The sequence below is a fragment of the Epinephelus moara genome, chromosome 20, assembly GCF_006386435.1.
Source record: "Epinephelus moara isolate mb chromosome 20, YSFRI_EMoa_1.0, whole genome shotgun sequence".
Classification (NCBI taxonomy): domain Eukaryota; kingdom Metazoa; phylum Chordata; class Actinopteri; order Perciformes; family Serranidae; genus Epinephelus; species Epinephelus moara.
Window position 1 is genome coordinate 27542298 of NC_065525.1, and position 15270 is coordinate 27557567.

Sequence of the window (15270 nt, forward strand, 5' to 3'; positions counted from 1 at the left end):
CGCACCTTCGGCGAAGCCTTTTGGCACGAAACTGTCACTGCGCCAAGCTGGATCTGTCGATACCTCCCCCTGCTGCGCCGCCACACCCATCTCAGCGCACCTCGGTCTGCCAAACTACCAAACTGAGCGCGCCTCGGGTTGCGCTGCTCGAAACTAGCTCTGCACGGGGTTCGCCACCCTGCGCCGCCTGCGCTGCGCCGGGAAACTAGAGCCCTATGATACGAAACATCTGTTGCCAGTGCTTTTGCAGATTTCTGTCTTAACAGTACAGTCAATGAAAAGCTCTAGATGGGCTTCTTTTCCTGCTCGCAACCCCTGTCGCTCTCAAACCCTCGGCCTCTCTTTGTAACAGGAGAATTTGAAAGAGAGAAAAAGATTATAAAGATGGATTTTATTGTGTTTCCTTCGCAGAAGACCAGGGGAGACTCAGAGCTGCAGGAGGTCATGAAGCAGCGGCAGAGGAGGATCGACTCCGGCAGCAAAGACTGAACCTGCCGACCAACACGACCCATCCAGGCGCTTTCACTCTGTGACTGCAGCAGCTTCTACTGTTAGTTTTGACCTACAGTAGCACATACTGAAATGTTGTATGCATTTTTAATTGTATATTTATTTTGTATCACCCAATGTGTATGTATTCCAGTGTTTTCGTATCTAATTATGTTGCTTTTGTTTTCAGTAAATTTTGTTGTCGTACCCGTATGAACAGAGGAACATATAAATATATGTACAGTTTTGTGTGTGTGTGAGCGTGTGTGGGAGTGTGTGGGAGCACAACATGCATGTAACGTACATACAGTATTTGTACGAGCAGTGTGGTCAGTGTTTTAATGCACATTGTCAATATTGCAGCTGTTTACTGAATGGCTTAAATAGATCGTAGCTGTCACATATCTAAATCTGTGCCAGAATGTTTGACACATTTTATGATATATAGCCAATTATTTTCATATTGCTGTTTACAGTTATAATAAATAATTCATCATGCTCTGTGTACATCAAAGCAGCCTCGTCATCCTGGTCGGTGGCTGCAGATCAGCATTAGGTATTATTATAAATACTGTGGCAAGAGAAACTGTAAATAATCCTGCATGAAGTTATTGTCAGTGAGATGCTGTCATTAATGTGTTTTTATGCAGCATGACATTTTGCAGAGTAAACTGCAGACACACAGGAATAATAAGGAATATGTCAGAGTATGTTATGATATGAATATTAGATTTAGATGACATTCAAGAGGGTTGTAAATATTATGGGACACTGTTTAAAAATATATAATCAAAATAAACTTGGTAAATATTTGCTATCAGTTTTTTGCAGGTAATTCTTGTGTTCATCAGTGTGTTAATAAAACCAAACAGTCAATACAGTTCCTTTATTTAAACAGAAGCAGAGCAGAACAAGAGTTGCAAGTAAAGAAGTTAAATTAACTATAACTAATACTCAGTTATACAGGATTTGTCATATTTTATTGTTCATGATAGATAATGAAAAAACATCACTTTAAATACCTCACATCAGTTTCACAGCTGCATCTACAACACCATACTACAGTTGTTCAAGACACTGTAAGGCAACCAGAGAAATCCTGTGAGCACTAAAAACCCGGCACAGAATCTAAAAAAGACTGAACTATAACACCGGAGCTAAGAAAAGATCATTCCCACACTATCAACTGAATTAAAAAACCAAACAGATACAATCAGTTTATGATGCAGAAGAGGAGAAACAACATCACTCCTTGTCGTGTCGAGAATAAAACTGGTCATTTATGGAGATATGCGTCGAGCCAGAGGTCACCTGAGTTCTTCAATGAGCTGAAAAAGAAAATGAGAACATTATTCTGTGAGCTGCTCTTTCAGTTCAGACCTTTGTTCAGGACTTCTGTACACACACTCCTTTTGTGGCCTTTTCAGACTTAAAACCATGTTTTTGTTATTGCTTTGTACAACCTCAACGTGTCTCATCCTGACAGTAAATAACAGAATAATACACTTACATGAAAACATCAGTGATGCCTCGCCACAGTGTTTTCACCTGGTACGGAATCCCATGTTTCTCACACAGTGCACGGACCAGCGGGGCCACCAGGTGGTAGTTGTGGCGCGGCATTGTGGGAAACAAACTTCAGAGACAAAAGGAACAGAAGGCGTCAATCAGGCATCACAGCATCCAGCATGTCTCGACAAGTGGGGTTTAAATTAACATGAATAATAATAAAGATTTATACAGTACTGTTCAGTGTAGTGAAACATGGCTGTGTTCACCCTTGTTTAACACATTTAACACATTCAGAACCCAAATATGTTAAAACACAAAAACAAAATATATATTGTACAGGTGGATTTCTTTCCAACGGACAAAGAATCTTAACCCAGAAATCACCTAATACTAAAAATGACAGTAAATAGTCTTATCAGACCTTTTTATAACAAAAAACATGGTTTTAATATTATTCTTTTTACGAATGGTTAACTCATATTATTGAATAAAGTGATTATTTAAAACACATTGTAAATCTATTTTGTATTGTATTTGTCATCCTGACTCGAAATATCCTCAATTTCTTAAGTATCTCCAGAAAACAGTATGTTGAAAACCTTTTGAGAATAATATTCAATGTACATATACCTAATAAATATGCATTATAAGCTGATTGTATCATTAGAAAATCAACGGCGACACTCAGATTCACTGTTTTGAGTACAAGCCATGAATCTTTCATATGATATTTTGACATGTATAAGTAATATAACATCTCATGTTTAGTTAAAACACAGTTTAAACACAAATTATGTATTTCAACAATAAGATTAAAGGACTGAAATGTGCCTTGGGCTTATTAAAAAAGGGAGTGTGGCTCTACTGTAGTCCACTTTAGATGGTGTGGAACACTGTGATTGGATTATAGCTATCCCATTAAATAAGTCTGTGCATTTGGGTGGAGGCAGACAACAGTAATCATAGATCTAGACATCCTAGAAAAGTTATGTCCATTGGAATGGATGGGGGATCTGAACGGGTTAAAACAGCAAACTCTGCAATGCCCAACTGGAGGTCACACTCAATAAAAAGTTTGACGTTCACATTAGCTGTATGTTTCCTCTTCTGTAAATGATACTGCACACCGAGGAAACGTTTGTACTTGTTACTCTTCTGTTTTATAAAGACAGAAAAATGCAGGAGAGGGGAACTTTAATAGACTATTTATTTACTCTGAGTGCAAATCAATACACTGCTAGCTGGACAATGCAGCTGCAGTTCACCCAGAAATGACAATTTAATAATTTCACTTTCATTCACAGTAAATTCACAAGAAATAAAACTCACTGATGTTGACTTAATTTCATCAAATACAGTACCACTCCACAATACATGTAGTGTTTTGTAGTTTTCAAATGCACTCAAGGTTCTGAAATGTCACCCCTTGACATACAGTTTTAACATCCCGTTTCCCTTTTAAAAGCTCTAAAAATAAATAGTTAGCTTCTTACTTTGAGTAAAAGTGTCCGACATGAAGACACTGTTGTCTGCCAAAGTGAGAACTATCTGTTTTATATTTGTTTTTCTACCAGACTTTCTGTTTTTTTCCTTCTGAAGATTAGCTGAGTCAGCTAACAAGCTTTTCTCCAAAAAACGTTAATTTTTAATGTTATTTAGTCATGAAATTCTTGTGTACTTAGGTTTATTTGAAACCAAGTTTTAAGGGTCTTTAACTAACTTAAACTAATTTTTATACTGTAAAACAATTTATTTATATTTTATACAATAAAATAATTTTGTACACGTTTCTCCAAAGGTCAGACCGTTTCTTTGAAAACGTTGTGTATTCCACTGGAATTTAAAATGAAGTTTAGTAGGTTGGAGAAGTGTTTGGCTGCACAGTTTGACTTTGTAATGGCTGACCACTGCTTACTAAAGGGTTAAATTGTAGTTTAATGATGATTTCTGTGTGCTGCAGGAGCGTTCAGAGATGTTTGATAGACCGTTAATCATTTTGTGTCTACAGAATTATTGTTTCTGATTTATTCTTAGGAGCTTAGTGTCTGTTTTCCCTTAAAACTTTAAACTGGTGAATGCAGGCTCTCCTTAGACTCAATCACTGACTTACTGGTGTTCGATTTGAAAGTTGAGGTGTCCACTGAACCAGTCATTGAAGGGGGATTGTTTGATGTTACAGGTGGCTTGTAGCTAAAGAGGAAGACGAGACAAAAGTGAATACATCAGCAGCACCTTCAACAGGCTGTTGAAGTGTTTCCGAACAAACCGGGTACCTGCATGGACAGCCAGTCCCGGTGCTTCTCGTGGTCGATGTCCATTGGTAGATGATTCATCTGAGTCACCCACACAAACCAATGACTCTCCAAAAACCTGTCATTCATTAAAACACAACAACAGTCACAACATGCAATCAAGGTGTTTATGAAGTCTTATAAAGGGTTTGTAAGTTGAAACTAATGAGTTTATTTAAGTTAATGCATCATTTATTTATATTATTATTTATATTAGATGATCCATTATAACTTAGTCTGTTTTTGCTATCCAGCTCTTTACTGTAAGTTTTAGTGACAATGAGTGTTTGATGGCAGTATACTATTATGGTACATGTATGTTAGGGTTGTGATGGTTACCTGACAAAGCTGATGAGCAACACTGAGCCAAGCAGGCCATACATGGGAATGTAACAGCACAGGTAGCGCAGGTAGTAAGACATGGACCAAGCCAGATCCTTTACAAGACAGGGAGGTTAATATGATCGATCTTTGTAATAAACCAGAGTCATGAATCTCTGACACTCATCTCTTATCTTTACATAGCCCACATGTAACCTGACATATCCTAGAAATAGAGAGTCTTCATATAAACAGCACTGTACGACACAGAAGACAGCATCTTACCACCCAGTCATGGCGGGAAATCATGGTGCGTATTATCTGAATGTGGAAGTAGACTGGAATGAGCAGCGGTGGTCCAACTATGAGAGAAAAAGACAATTATTCCAGTGAAGTTTTATAGTTTCACTTTTTAAAATGACTCGAAGACACTTACCAAGAAAGAAGTACTGGTGTTGGTGATGATAGGGCATATATTTAATCTTCTTTATGCCGTACTGTAACAGAGGAAAACAGAGTTAGAGTGAACAACTGGTGAAATATTAAATACTACATATTTTTACTCTTACCTGTAGTGCTGTCAAACTATTTATTAACCCAGATTGTTTTGGTGTGAGTTGACAAGTCTGGAGATATTGGCCATAGAGATGTCTGCCCTCTCTTGAATATAATGGAACTAGATGGCACTCGGCTTGTGGTGCTCAAAGTGCCAAAAAATACATTTTAAAAACTCAACAGCGATGTCTCTTTCCAGAAATCATGACCCGGTTACTCAAGATAATTCACAGACCTTGTTGTGAGCAGTTTCATGTAGGGCCTACACCTGTAACCGTATCTGTGCACAGACAGACATGTGCATCCTTACCTAGTTCATCTAGCACCATTGAGTTTGAAAAGGAGTGAGTGTGTTTGGTGGTGTTTGGATAGGTCAAATCACTGTGGAGAATCCTGTCAGAACTCTGGGTTTGCCTTAACAGAGAGCAGTTCCAGTAGTCAGGCCTTATTGCAGTTAAGAGATGCTTTATTTCACTCTACATGCAACATATTCTCACCCCGACCTTGTCACGTATTGCCACTCGGTCATGGACTTTCTACGTCGACACATGACGTGCAAGGCACCCTGGATGCGTCTGTTGTTGACGTTCTGGGATGCCATGTCAACTTCAGCCTGTTACATGCATTGTGTCTTTTCAAAATACACTTCAGTTTTCACAGGAAATGTACAATTTGCAAACAGCATCTTTAAAAAAATGTTCTAAGTCAGTGCAACACTCCAAATATACCTTTTTTTCTTCAACAACAAAGGCACATGGTTACATTTAGCCAATACGTGCACGTGGTTAGGGTTAGAAAAATATAACAGGGTTGGCTTTACATTCATGTGGGAAGTGAACACCAGCCTCCTGGGTGAAAGTTGATTGTTGGACCGATCCACCACTCCTCCTGCCAGCCCTACTCGGACTTTTTGCCGGCTTAACTTACATTGTTGTCTGGCCGCATTTCCCCCAATGCTGTCAGGCACTGTTACACACTGACGGCACCCAGCTGCATACCATGCCGACGTGAAAGCCTCACACAAGCCTCTCGTTCATGTGTAGATGTTTCCTTCTGCATGGTGATACGGTTGGTGGATGTAGTTCAGTAGAAAGAAAATAGATCCTACATGAAACTGCTCACAACAAGGTCTGTGGATTATCTCGAGTAACCGGGTCATGATGTCTGTAAAGAGACATTGCTGTTGGGTTTTTCAAATGTATTTTTTTGGCGCTTTGAGCACCACAAGCTGAGTGCCATCTAGTTCCATTATATTAGAGAGAAGGCAGACATCTCTACAGCTGATATCGCCAACACTCAGCAGCTCACACCAAAACAATCTAGACTGATAAAAAGCACTACAGGTAAGAGGAAAATTTGCATTTTTCATTTTGGGGCGAAGTGCCCCTTTAAGAGCTTTTTAAGACATCAGACATATTTGTAACTTGCCTCCACTGGTTGAGTGGTTCCAACTACAAAGATGTGCAACATGTTGACATCAGGGTCCTTACTGAAGATGTTGGGTTTAGCGTGATGCTGGAAATGCCGGTGATTCCACCAGTTGGCAGACGCTCCCTGAGAAAACAATCTCTTAAACATCTGTGTAAAATCTTCAGGAGACAAATAAACGATTGAGAATACCAATCACCTTCAAATGGCCGATGGCAAACTTGTGCAATATGTGATTCCAGCTGGACTTCTTGAAGACAGACAGGTGGCCAAAGTCGTGCTGCAGCCATCCAGCCTGCAACTACAGACGAAGAAGAGCAACAAGCACTGACTCACAGTTCATCAACAACATTTCGACAAAGAGATAATGATGTTTGAGTCACCTGAGCGGTCGCCAGCATGACGGAGATCAGAAACGTCAGCGTCCAGCTGGTTCCCCAGACCCAGATGATGAGCCAGGCGAGGGCCTCCAGCAGCAGGATGTGACCCAGGTGGAGGCAGAAGAACAAAGGCCGAGCTTGAAACAAACCCTCCCTCTCCGCCTGCACCCGTAAAGTGTGGAAATCTTGTATGATTGTTGCCTGAGAGCAGAGAAGAAGAGACACATCTGCCAGTTTTGGAGTGGTTGAGAGAAATGTAAGTTCTCATAGCAGTTGAGGATGTGCAGCTTCAGGGGTTTAGTACAGAGAAGCAGTTTGAGTTATTTAACAGCTGATGAAACCCGAGTGTCCAGAATCTCAGATGTGCCCGAACACTGTCAGACTCATGAATAACAAAACAGATCTGTGAATGGTTTGACCTACTCCTCTTCCTCAGGTGTTTCTGTACATGGTGTCCATCCGGCCATGTTGTCCCTCTGACACTAAAGCTGCTACATGAATAATGAGGTGTTTTTTTATTTGAAGAATCCGAGACGGATCTCACGTTTTTGTCTCGGTCCTGGCTGGGCTCTGTCGCTGCCAGCTCTCCGATCAGCAGGGGCTTCAGAAACTTTTGCACAAACTTTAAATCAGGATGAAAAGCGGTGAACGCCTCCTGGAAAACGGAAATGAGAAATCCTGTCAGTGATTCAGTAAATAAAACAGGTACTTACATTTATCAGTGGTGGAGGAAGCACTCAGGCAGTTTAGTCAGAGGGAAACTTCAATATTTTTCATCCTCAACCCTATTCTCCCATGTTTTTGTGTCTGAATGAGAAATGGGAAAAACAGTTTTTGAAATTGGTCCAGTATTGAGCGACAGGGCTGCAACCAGCAGCCATGAAACAGGCTGCAATGTAATTATACCCATTGGGGCGACCTCTAGCTCACCAGGTAAAGTGTGCGCCCCATACAGGCTGAGACCTTTGCAGCAGTTTGATTCCAGCCTGTGGCCCTTTGCTGCATGTCATTAAAGGGAAAAATCCCCAAAACATAATCTTAAAAAAAAGTGCAACATCAGTGTATGTCCACTCCTGTTTGTATTTGTCTTTCTGCAACAACTCAACTTGCGAGAATTCAGAACGAGACTTCTTCTCAAGTGAGACCTGGTTAGACACAGTAACAAACACATCAGATCAGCGAAAGGTACAAACTGTGAGTAGGTAAAACTGCAGCTAGAGCAGCTGCGTGAACCACCCTCTAGCTAAATGACTCACCCACCACACCTACATGGGAATTTCCTGGGAAAAATCCTGGGATAGCAAAGGAATGGCCCACCTTACCATGCCCTACTCTGCCTCTTATTCTACCCTGACACTCTACCCATGGTCCCCTTGTTCCCATGCCCCCATAGTGCTCATTTAGGGCGCTGCATTTTAACCTAAATCCAACCAATCTAACTGCTCTTGCCTTAACCTAACCAATCCAACCAATGAAGACAACGAGTACAAGCAAGTCATAGGGAGCTAGGGCAGGTCATTCCTTCACTATCCTAGGATTCGCAAATATGCCACTTACCCTTCAGTCCATTGTCGGCCCCCTTCGCCCCATAATTGGCTCAAAAGTGGTATTCCTAACAAAACTGCAAAGTTAGCAATTAGCCATCTATGTAGCATTACATTAAAAACGGGGAGATTAAGGTTAAGGTAAGGGTATTGTCTTTACTTATGGTAATGCTACATTAGCGATTAGCTAGCATTAGCTAAGGCGATTAAGGTTAGGATAAGGGTAATGGGAAGGGTTACATCTCGTTACTTATAATGTGAATCAGGTCTTTATATATTATGAATTATAAAGTGAATTATTGCTACATTTGGTCTCATTTATTCACTATCACGTTGTCGCAGGGTTCAGATGGCTGTCATATTGGTGGGTTTGTCTTGTACTAATGGTGGGCACCGAATGTGTCTGCAGCTTTACATGTCTCAAAAGCTGTAGAAAAATACCCAAGTGAAAATACTTAAGTGTTGCCAGCAAATTGTTCTCATATCAAAAGTGAAAGTAATCATTCTGCAGAAATATAGCTTCTGTCAATGATATATTATTATATATGACAGTTTTAGATTGTTAATACTGATGCATCAAGGTGTAAGCAGCATTTCAATATTGTAGCTGCTCGAGGTGGAGCTTAACTACTTTATATACTGATTAGGCAGTTTAGTGCACTGGTTCCCAGCCAAGAGGTCAGGCCCCTCAGAAGGTCACAAGAGAGGTCAGGAGATGATTGGCGGCACACAGATGCGGAAAGAAAACAGTTATAGCTGAAACTGCTAACAACTCATAGACCTCTAATACGTGACAAGAGGATCCAACTAAACACTGTTTGTTTGTTTGTTGTCCTTTTTTGTGATGAGTCACAAGCCAAGAGACTGGAAACCACTAATTAACAACAGCTGGATTATATTAGCTCAGCATGTTGGATTTCTGTTAATTATATTTTGTATAAATAATCCAAATCTGCAAAGTGACTAAAGTTGTCAAATATATATGGTGGAGTAAAAAGCCAGTTACACGTACTTAGTTACATTCCACCATTGACATTTATGAACACCACACCAACAAGACTCAGTTATATTCTCAGGAATTTCATTTAGGGTTGTAAAGTAAGTACATTTACTCAAATACTGTACTTAAATACAATTTTGAGGTACTACTGTACTTGAGTATTTCCATTTTCTACTACTTTCTTCTTCTGCTTCATTACATTTTGGGAGCAAACATTGTTCTTTTTACTTCACTATAGTATGTATGTGACAGCTTTAGTTACTTTGCAGATTTACTAGGCTTAGATTGTTGATACAAAATATAAATTAGCTAATAAATAATGATGTATAATCAAACTATCCAGCAATGTATAAAGGTTTTAAAATGAGCTCCACCTTTAGCAGCAACATTAAAATGACGAACACATTAATCATTTTATAATAATATTTAATATGATATGATTCTGCATGAGTACACTTGGTACTTTAAGTATATTTTGATGCTTTTGTCATTTTTCTTAAGTAAAAGTTTGCTGAAATGTTACTGTAACTTTCTGGGATTAAAACAACATGTTACCGTGGCATCCTCTCCAGCATAGTGGCTGATGACCCGGATCCCTCCTGGGTGCCTTTTAGCCCACTGTGTGATGTTGTAAACCTTCCGATCGATCACCAGCCACTGGTCATTCCTGTCGCAGTGACTCTGCACCTCCTCCCAGGTGTAGACACCACCAGCCCGCCCACTGCCCTGCTCCCCTGGCTCCGTCAGCTGGCCTCCACCTCCCATCCTCACTGCTGTCTCTGGCCTGGGTCCACCTGCACACTAAAGGGCCAGTCAGCCACAAAGTTTGACACCTGGATGTTACAGACAGAAAGAAGAAGGAGTGTTTAACGCCCCTGTCTGGCAGTGTACAGTCACAGATTGTGCAGAGGGAGCAGCAATGAGAGGAAGAGTGTTTTAACCTGTTGCTCTCTTTGCTTTAACCACCCAACTCATTGTGACACAAGAGAAGTCAGACAAAGAGCAGAGCAACATCCCCACTAATAATTGATGATGAAATCCGACTAACAGGAGGCTGCTGGTGAAGCAGGGCGCATTTTCACATATGGATCACTTGTTTGTATAAACATTAACCTTTGATACACATGCCGCATGATAGAAACACTGGAAATAATCTATATTTAGCCTGTAGGTGCGTTTTTGTGCGACTGTTCATTTCCATAGCAGCGCATTTATGCAATAAGTCGCATTTCATCACACTAAAATGCAGCTGATGCGCAAAAACAGGACACAAATCAGACCCATGAAACCACAAACTGCCTATCGATTAACGTTTATCACCCGCGTATTGATCAGTTGGACAGTAATCGCAGAGAGCGGCTGGCGGGCTGTGCAGGCCCGCTGCATGGAAAGATGAAAAATATTTCACACTTACAGTATCCAGATTTTGGCTACTCTCCCTTGGTTTCAGTCACACTGACACACCGGCTCATTTTATCTGCTCCCGCTCCGGTCACAGTCATTTCCAATAGTAAACATCCCAAAATTCATCCTCTTGTCTTGTCTAATATGTTCACGGACTCATTCACCCACTCATTCAGTACAAATTCCGAGCAGATCATTCGAGGGTTTCTGGGCCAATCGGCGTACAGTATATCCTGGACCGCTGGCTGATGTGCAATAGGCTCAACAAGCAGCTCGTCTGAATATCACACATCCACTCACAGTCAGTGCGCTCACACGGAAACAGCCGCTCACACACCAGCCACCATGTTACAGGAATATTAGCCTCCATTATGTTATATACAGTATGTTAGGCTATATGAATATTATCCACCATTATGTTATATACAATATGTTATATGAATATTATCCACCATTATGTTATATACAATATGTTAGGCTATATGAATATTATCCACCATTATGTTATATACAGTATGTTAGGCTATATGAATATTAGCCACCATTATGTTATATACAGTATGTTACAGGAATATTAGCCACCATTATGTTATATACAATATGTTATATGAATATTAGCCACCATTATGTTATATACAGTATGTTAGGCTATATGAATATTATCCACCATTATGTTATATACAGTATGTTATATGAATATTATAGCAGTGTAACTGGGCATTATTATTGTACAAAATTAAATATGTATTGGTTATGGTTATTTTAGTAGGGTGAATTAAGGGTGAATTTCCTCCCTCTGTTAGCTTTCTTGCCATAAATTTAAAAAAAAAAAAGCCCAAAAATGATACATGTGTGTAATATTGAAGATGTCACCTGTCCATTTAAGGAGGATATAATTTTCTATCATATTCCAAGAAGGCATGACATACCCTTTTTATGTAAACTGACCCCAATTGGGTGACTAGGACAACACATCTTGTCACTGATTAAGGCCAGTGTAAGCATATATATCCTCCAGAGACCCTGCGTCCTCATATATGGACATCACACTTTGGGTTTACTTGACCTCATACTTCTTTGTACTTAACTCAGACCTGTTGTCCTCATTCGTGGACACTTCTTCGTGCAGTCTAGTGGTAGCAAGAGCACAATATCTACTAATCCATGTAAAAACAAGATGGCAGCCATCTCTGCCAAGTCAGTCTGCAGTTAATCCCAACACAAAAGTGGACAAGGTCCAAAACATCACATTTTATGGTTGACACTTGTTTATTTATGAGTAATAATGTTTGTAGTTTGATTTGGCAGCAAATTTCACCAATTTTAGTAAGAAGTAACAGTAACAAGCTAAGACACTGTTAGTTAGGAAGTACTTGTTTTAAGACACTGGGACCTAATTATCGTCTCGTTTGAGGACATTGGGACTTTATTGTCGTCTCGTTTGAGGACACTGGGACTTAATTATCGTCTCGTTTGAGGACATTGGGACTTAATTGTCGTCTCGTTTGAGGACATTGGGACTTTATTATCGTTGACAATGACAAAAAATTAGTTAGCATCACATAATGTGTGTTTTTTAATCTAGTGGAAGGATTCTTCGGTCAAAGTTGAAATAACAAAGATTTGATGGGTTATAGTGAGATTTGCAGTTCCCGCCCCACTGACTCCCGTAGAACTGACACCAAAGGTTGCAACCTCAAACCCTTTCACTGTCTTTATGACCGTTCCTTTTTTTTATATTTTCCTTGCTATATCATATCATTTATCATAAGCAAGTACAGTCATACAGTATACTTTTCAAATATGCAATAAATGAAAGGCACTACCCTCTATATAAATTATACAGCATTACATAAATGATTAACACTTTACTTAAGCTTATTGTGGGCTATCTGGAAAATATGATGTAATAAAAGCATTAACATTAATTAAATATGAGCCTGTGGGCTGTGTTCTGCTGGGGTAAAAGCAACACCACTTGGACACACAAAATGCATGCACTGTAGTACATCCAAGCAGCAACCTCTAGGGCTGAAAATGAAGTCAACGTGGAAGTGACAAAGGTGCAGTTCCTTAAATGGCCACTTGGCGCTAACTCCAAAAGTGAGTCAATCATCATAGACCCCTATGTTAAAATGCCAAACTGTACTGCAGAAACAAACATGTTTACAGCCTGGTACAGAAAATCTATCCATCTATCTATGTAGAGTTGAAACTTTTATTTACTCTTTTTTTGTTCAGAGAAGATTTAATGTGGCTTTTTTCTCCCCCTTTTACATTGACCAACACGGTCAAGATGAAAACACATCTAAATTCATCTCTTTGATTAAATGTTATAAGACAACAAAACATGAAACTAGGTAGTTGATAAATGTGCAAATAAGTGTTACTGTAATAAACATAGTACATTTTGTGGTCCCCACATTTTTGACACATCTAATTGCTAAATATCTGTATAAACTTTGCAAGAAAAAGGCAAATATTGGTCAATTTTACCACATATGTTTGGACAACATGCCCTTAAAGATATTTATAAGAATCCTAAATGCATTTGTTGTTACAATCAACAAGGTGAACCCAAACGCAGAACACAAACTCAGGAAGAAAGTGGTAAAAAAGAGGGTTTTATTGCCAGGGTAATGAATGTGGCAGTAGGGAGAAATCGAGGGTTTTTTTGAGGCTGATGAGAGTGGGTTGATGGCACGGGAAGCAGACTAGGTTGGAGGGGTTTGGCTGGCTGGGAGTGTGGCAGAGGAACAAACAGGCGGGCAGGGAGGCTGTGATCCTATGTCACAGGAAAACACGAGGTAAGTATCCAGGAAAAAAGGTATGCAAGCAAAAGTCTGGGTTGAATTCGCAATTCAACAGCAACCTAAAGCATGACTATACCCCAGTGGCAGACTCATCGATTTGGTGAGGACTGGAGAGGAGAGCAGGTGATTTGAATGAATGTGATCAGGAACCCAGGAGAGTGAGGGACTCGCCACACCCGCAGCACAAACTGGTGACACAGCCAGGGCCTTGACATGTTTTCTGTCTCAAAGCAATTACCATCTTCTTAAAATACTGTTTGCCTCCAACAGGACTATAGTGATCAGTAAACACAGAGCCAGCACAGTCAGCAGTCATTTTGAAATGGAAAAGTATTTATGGTTATGAAATAGGTGTGTTGCAGTTCCCTCTTCCACCAGCAGATGGTGCAGATGTGTTCCTTTAAGCAGACACCTTCCTTGGCCTGATTTAACCCCGGGGATGCAACAGCAGGTATCATTTCAGTCTTGTGTTTCATGTGTCGTCATCCAGAAATAACATGCAACTATTAAATACAACCCAAATGTGATGTTTCATTATTCATAATCTGCTTTTGGCTGGTGAAAAATAACCCGTCAAGTTTACATTTGTTCCAGTTTTTTACTGTTGTCCTTCCATATGTTTCCCATGCCGGCTGGGTCATGCAACTGCCTCATCTGCATTCAACACATTCACCTCAGCAGTCACATCCATTCACCGCCCCGGGTCTCTGTCTGTCTGTCTGCTGCTTACAGTCCATTGTGTCATTTCAGGGTCGTTTGAATGCGATGCAGAAATTTGCAAATCAGCTCTTTTGGTCCTCAGCATATCAGACAGGATTATCCTCAAGCAGCGTGCGGCCTGTCTCCCTGTTTGTCCGCTTCTTCTGCCACAGCTCATCAGGCTGACAGAAGAGCTGCACATCTGACCCCAGCAGCTTTTCTAGGCTTTTCTTCAGTATCACAACCGACAAAACAGGCTGTCAATCACAAAACATGTCTGCTATTGTCAGGGATTCAATAAAGTATATAAGTATATTTACTGCATTTATGAGGTTTTGGAGCTTTTCTTGAGTATTTACATTTGAGAGACTTTCCCTCTCCTGCATTTCAACAGACATGTACTTTTTACTGCATTATATCTATCTCATGGCTGAAAGTTTAGAGTTACCTTTTTTAAGATTAAGTTTTTACATTCAAAGTATGTGAGGACCTCAGGATATATGATGCATTGCTACAGCAGTACATAAACTAGTTTCAGTTACGCACCACCTGGAGAAATAATACTATCAACACATGAATGCATTCATGATTTTAGAGGAGATGTTTATTCTCAATTAATACTTTGATCAGACATGTTGCTGCCAGTGCTATACAGTGTTGGTGGTAGTATTCAGAAGTAAAAATTAGCAACAATCAAATGATAAAAACACTGCATTGCAGTAAATAGTCCTGCATTCAGGGGTAGAACTGAAGTACTTGAACTTCTGCAGAAGTAGTTTTACTTAAGTCACACTTAGTCAGCAGAATGGCTGCTCTCAGTGTTATATTATTGTT

The 15270-nt window shown here is 40.0% G+C and overlaps 2 protein-coding genes across 4 annotated transcripts in view; one reads left to right on the forward strand and one right to left on the reverse strand.

The window, feature by feature from the left end:
- The window catches only part of eps8l2 (EPS8 like 2), a 33038-nt gene extending 31762 nt beyond the window's left edge, over positions 1–1276 (forward strand). For all 3 annotated transcript variants that reach the window (XM_050073122.1, XM_050073121.1, XM_050073120.1), the window contains one exon: positions 412–1276. In XM_050073122.1, coding sequence (XP_049929079.1) covers positions 412–489 — 78 coding nt within the window. In that variant the 3' untranslated portion in view covers positions 490–1276. The remainder of the gene's footprint in view (positions 1–411) is intronic.
- Positions 1277–1360: 84 nt separating this feature from the next.
- On the reverse strand, positions 1361–11102 carry fads2 (fatty acid desaturase 2). Its single transcript, XM_050073123.1, has 13 exons — positions 10935–11102; positions 10076–10353; positions 7521–7631; positions 6980–7177; positions 6796–6897; positions 6597–6722; positions 5050–5110; positions 4899–4975; positions 4632–4729; positions 4275–4371; positions 4112–4191; positions 2000–2125; positions 1361–1817 (listed from the first exon to the last, which is right to left on the reverse strand). Exons 2-13 carry the CDS (start codon positions 10283–10285, stop codon positions 1766–1768), a joined length of 1338 nt encoding a protein of 445 aa, XP_049929080.1. The 5' UTR covers positions 10286–10353; positions 10935–11102; the 3' UTR covers positions 1361–1765.
- Positions 11103–15270: the final 4168 nt, after the last annotated feature.

Coding starts and splice junctions, on each gene's coding strand:
- fads2 (XM_050073123.1), bottom strand. CDS start 10,285: ATGGGAGGTGGAGGCCAGCTGACGGAGCCAGGGGAGCAGGGCAGTGGG. Junction 7,178..7,520: donor GCCAGGACCGAGACAAAAAC/GTGAGATCCGTC, acceptor CTCTGCTCTCAG/GCAACAATCATACAAGATTT. Junction 4,976..5,049: donor ACACCAGTACTTCTTTCTTG/GTAAGTGTCTTC, acceptor TTTCTCTCATAG/TTGGACCACCGCTGCTCATT.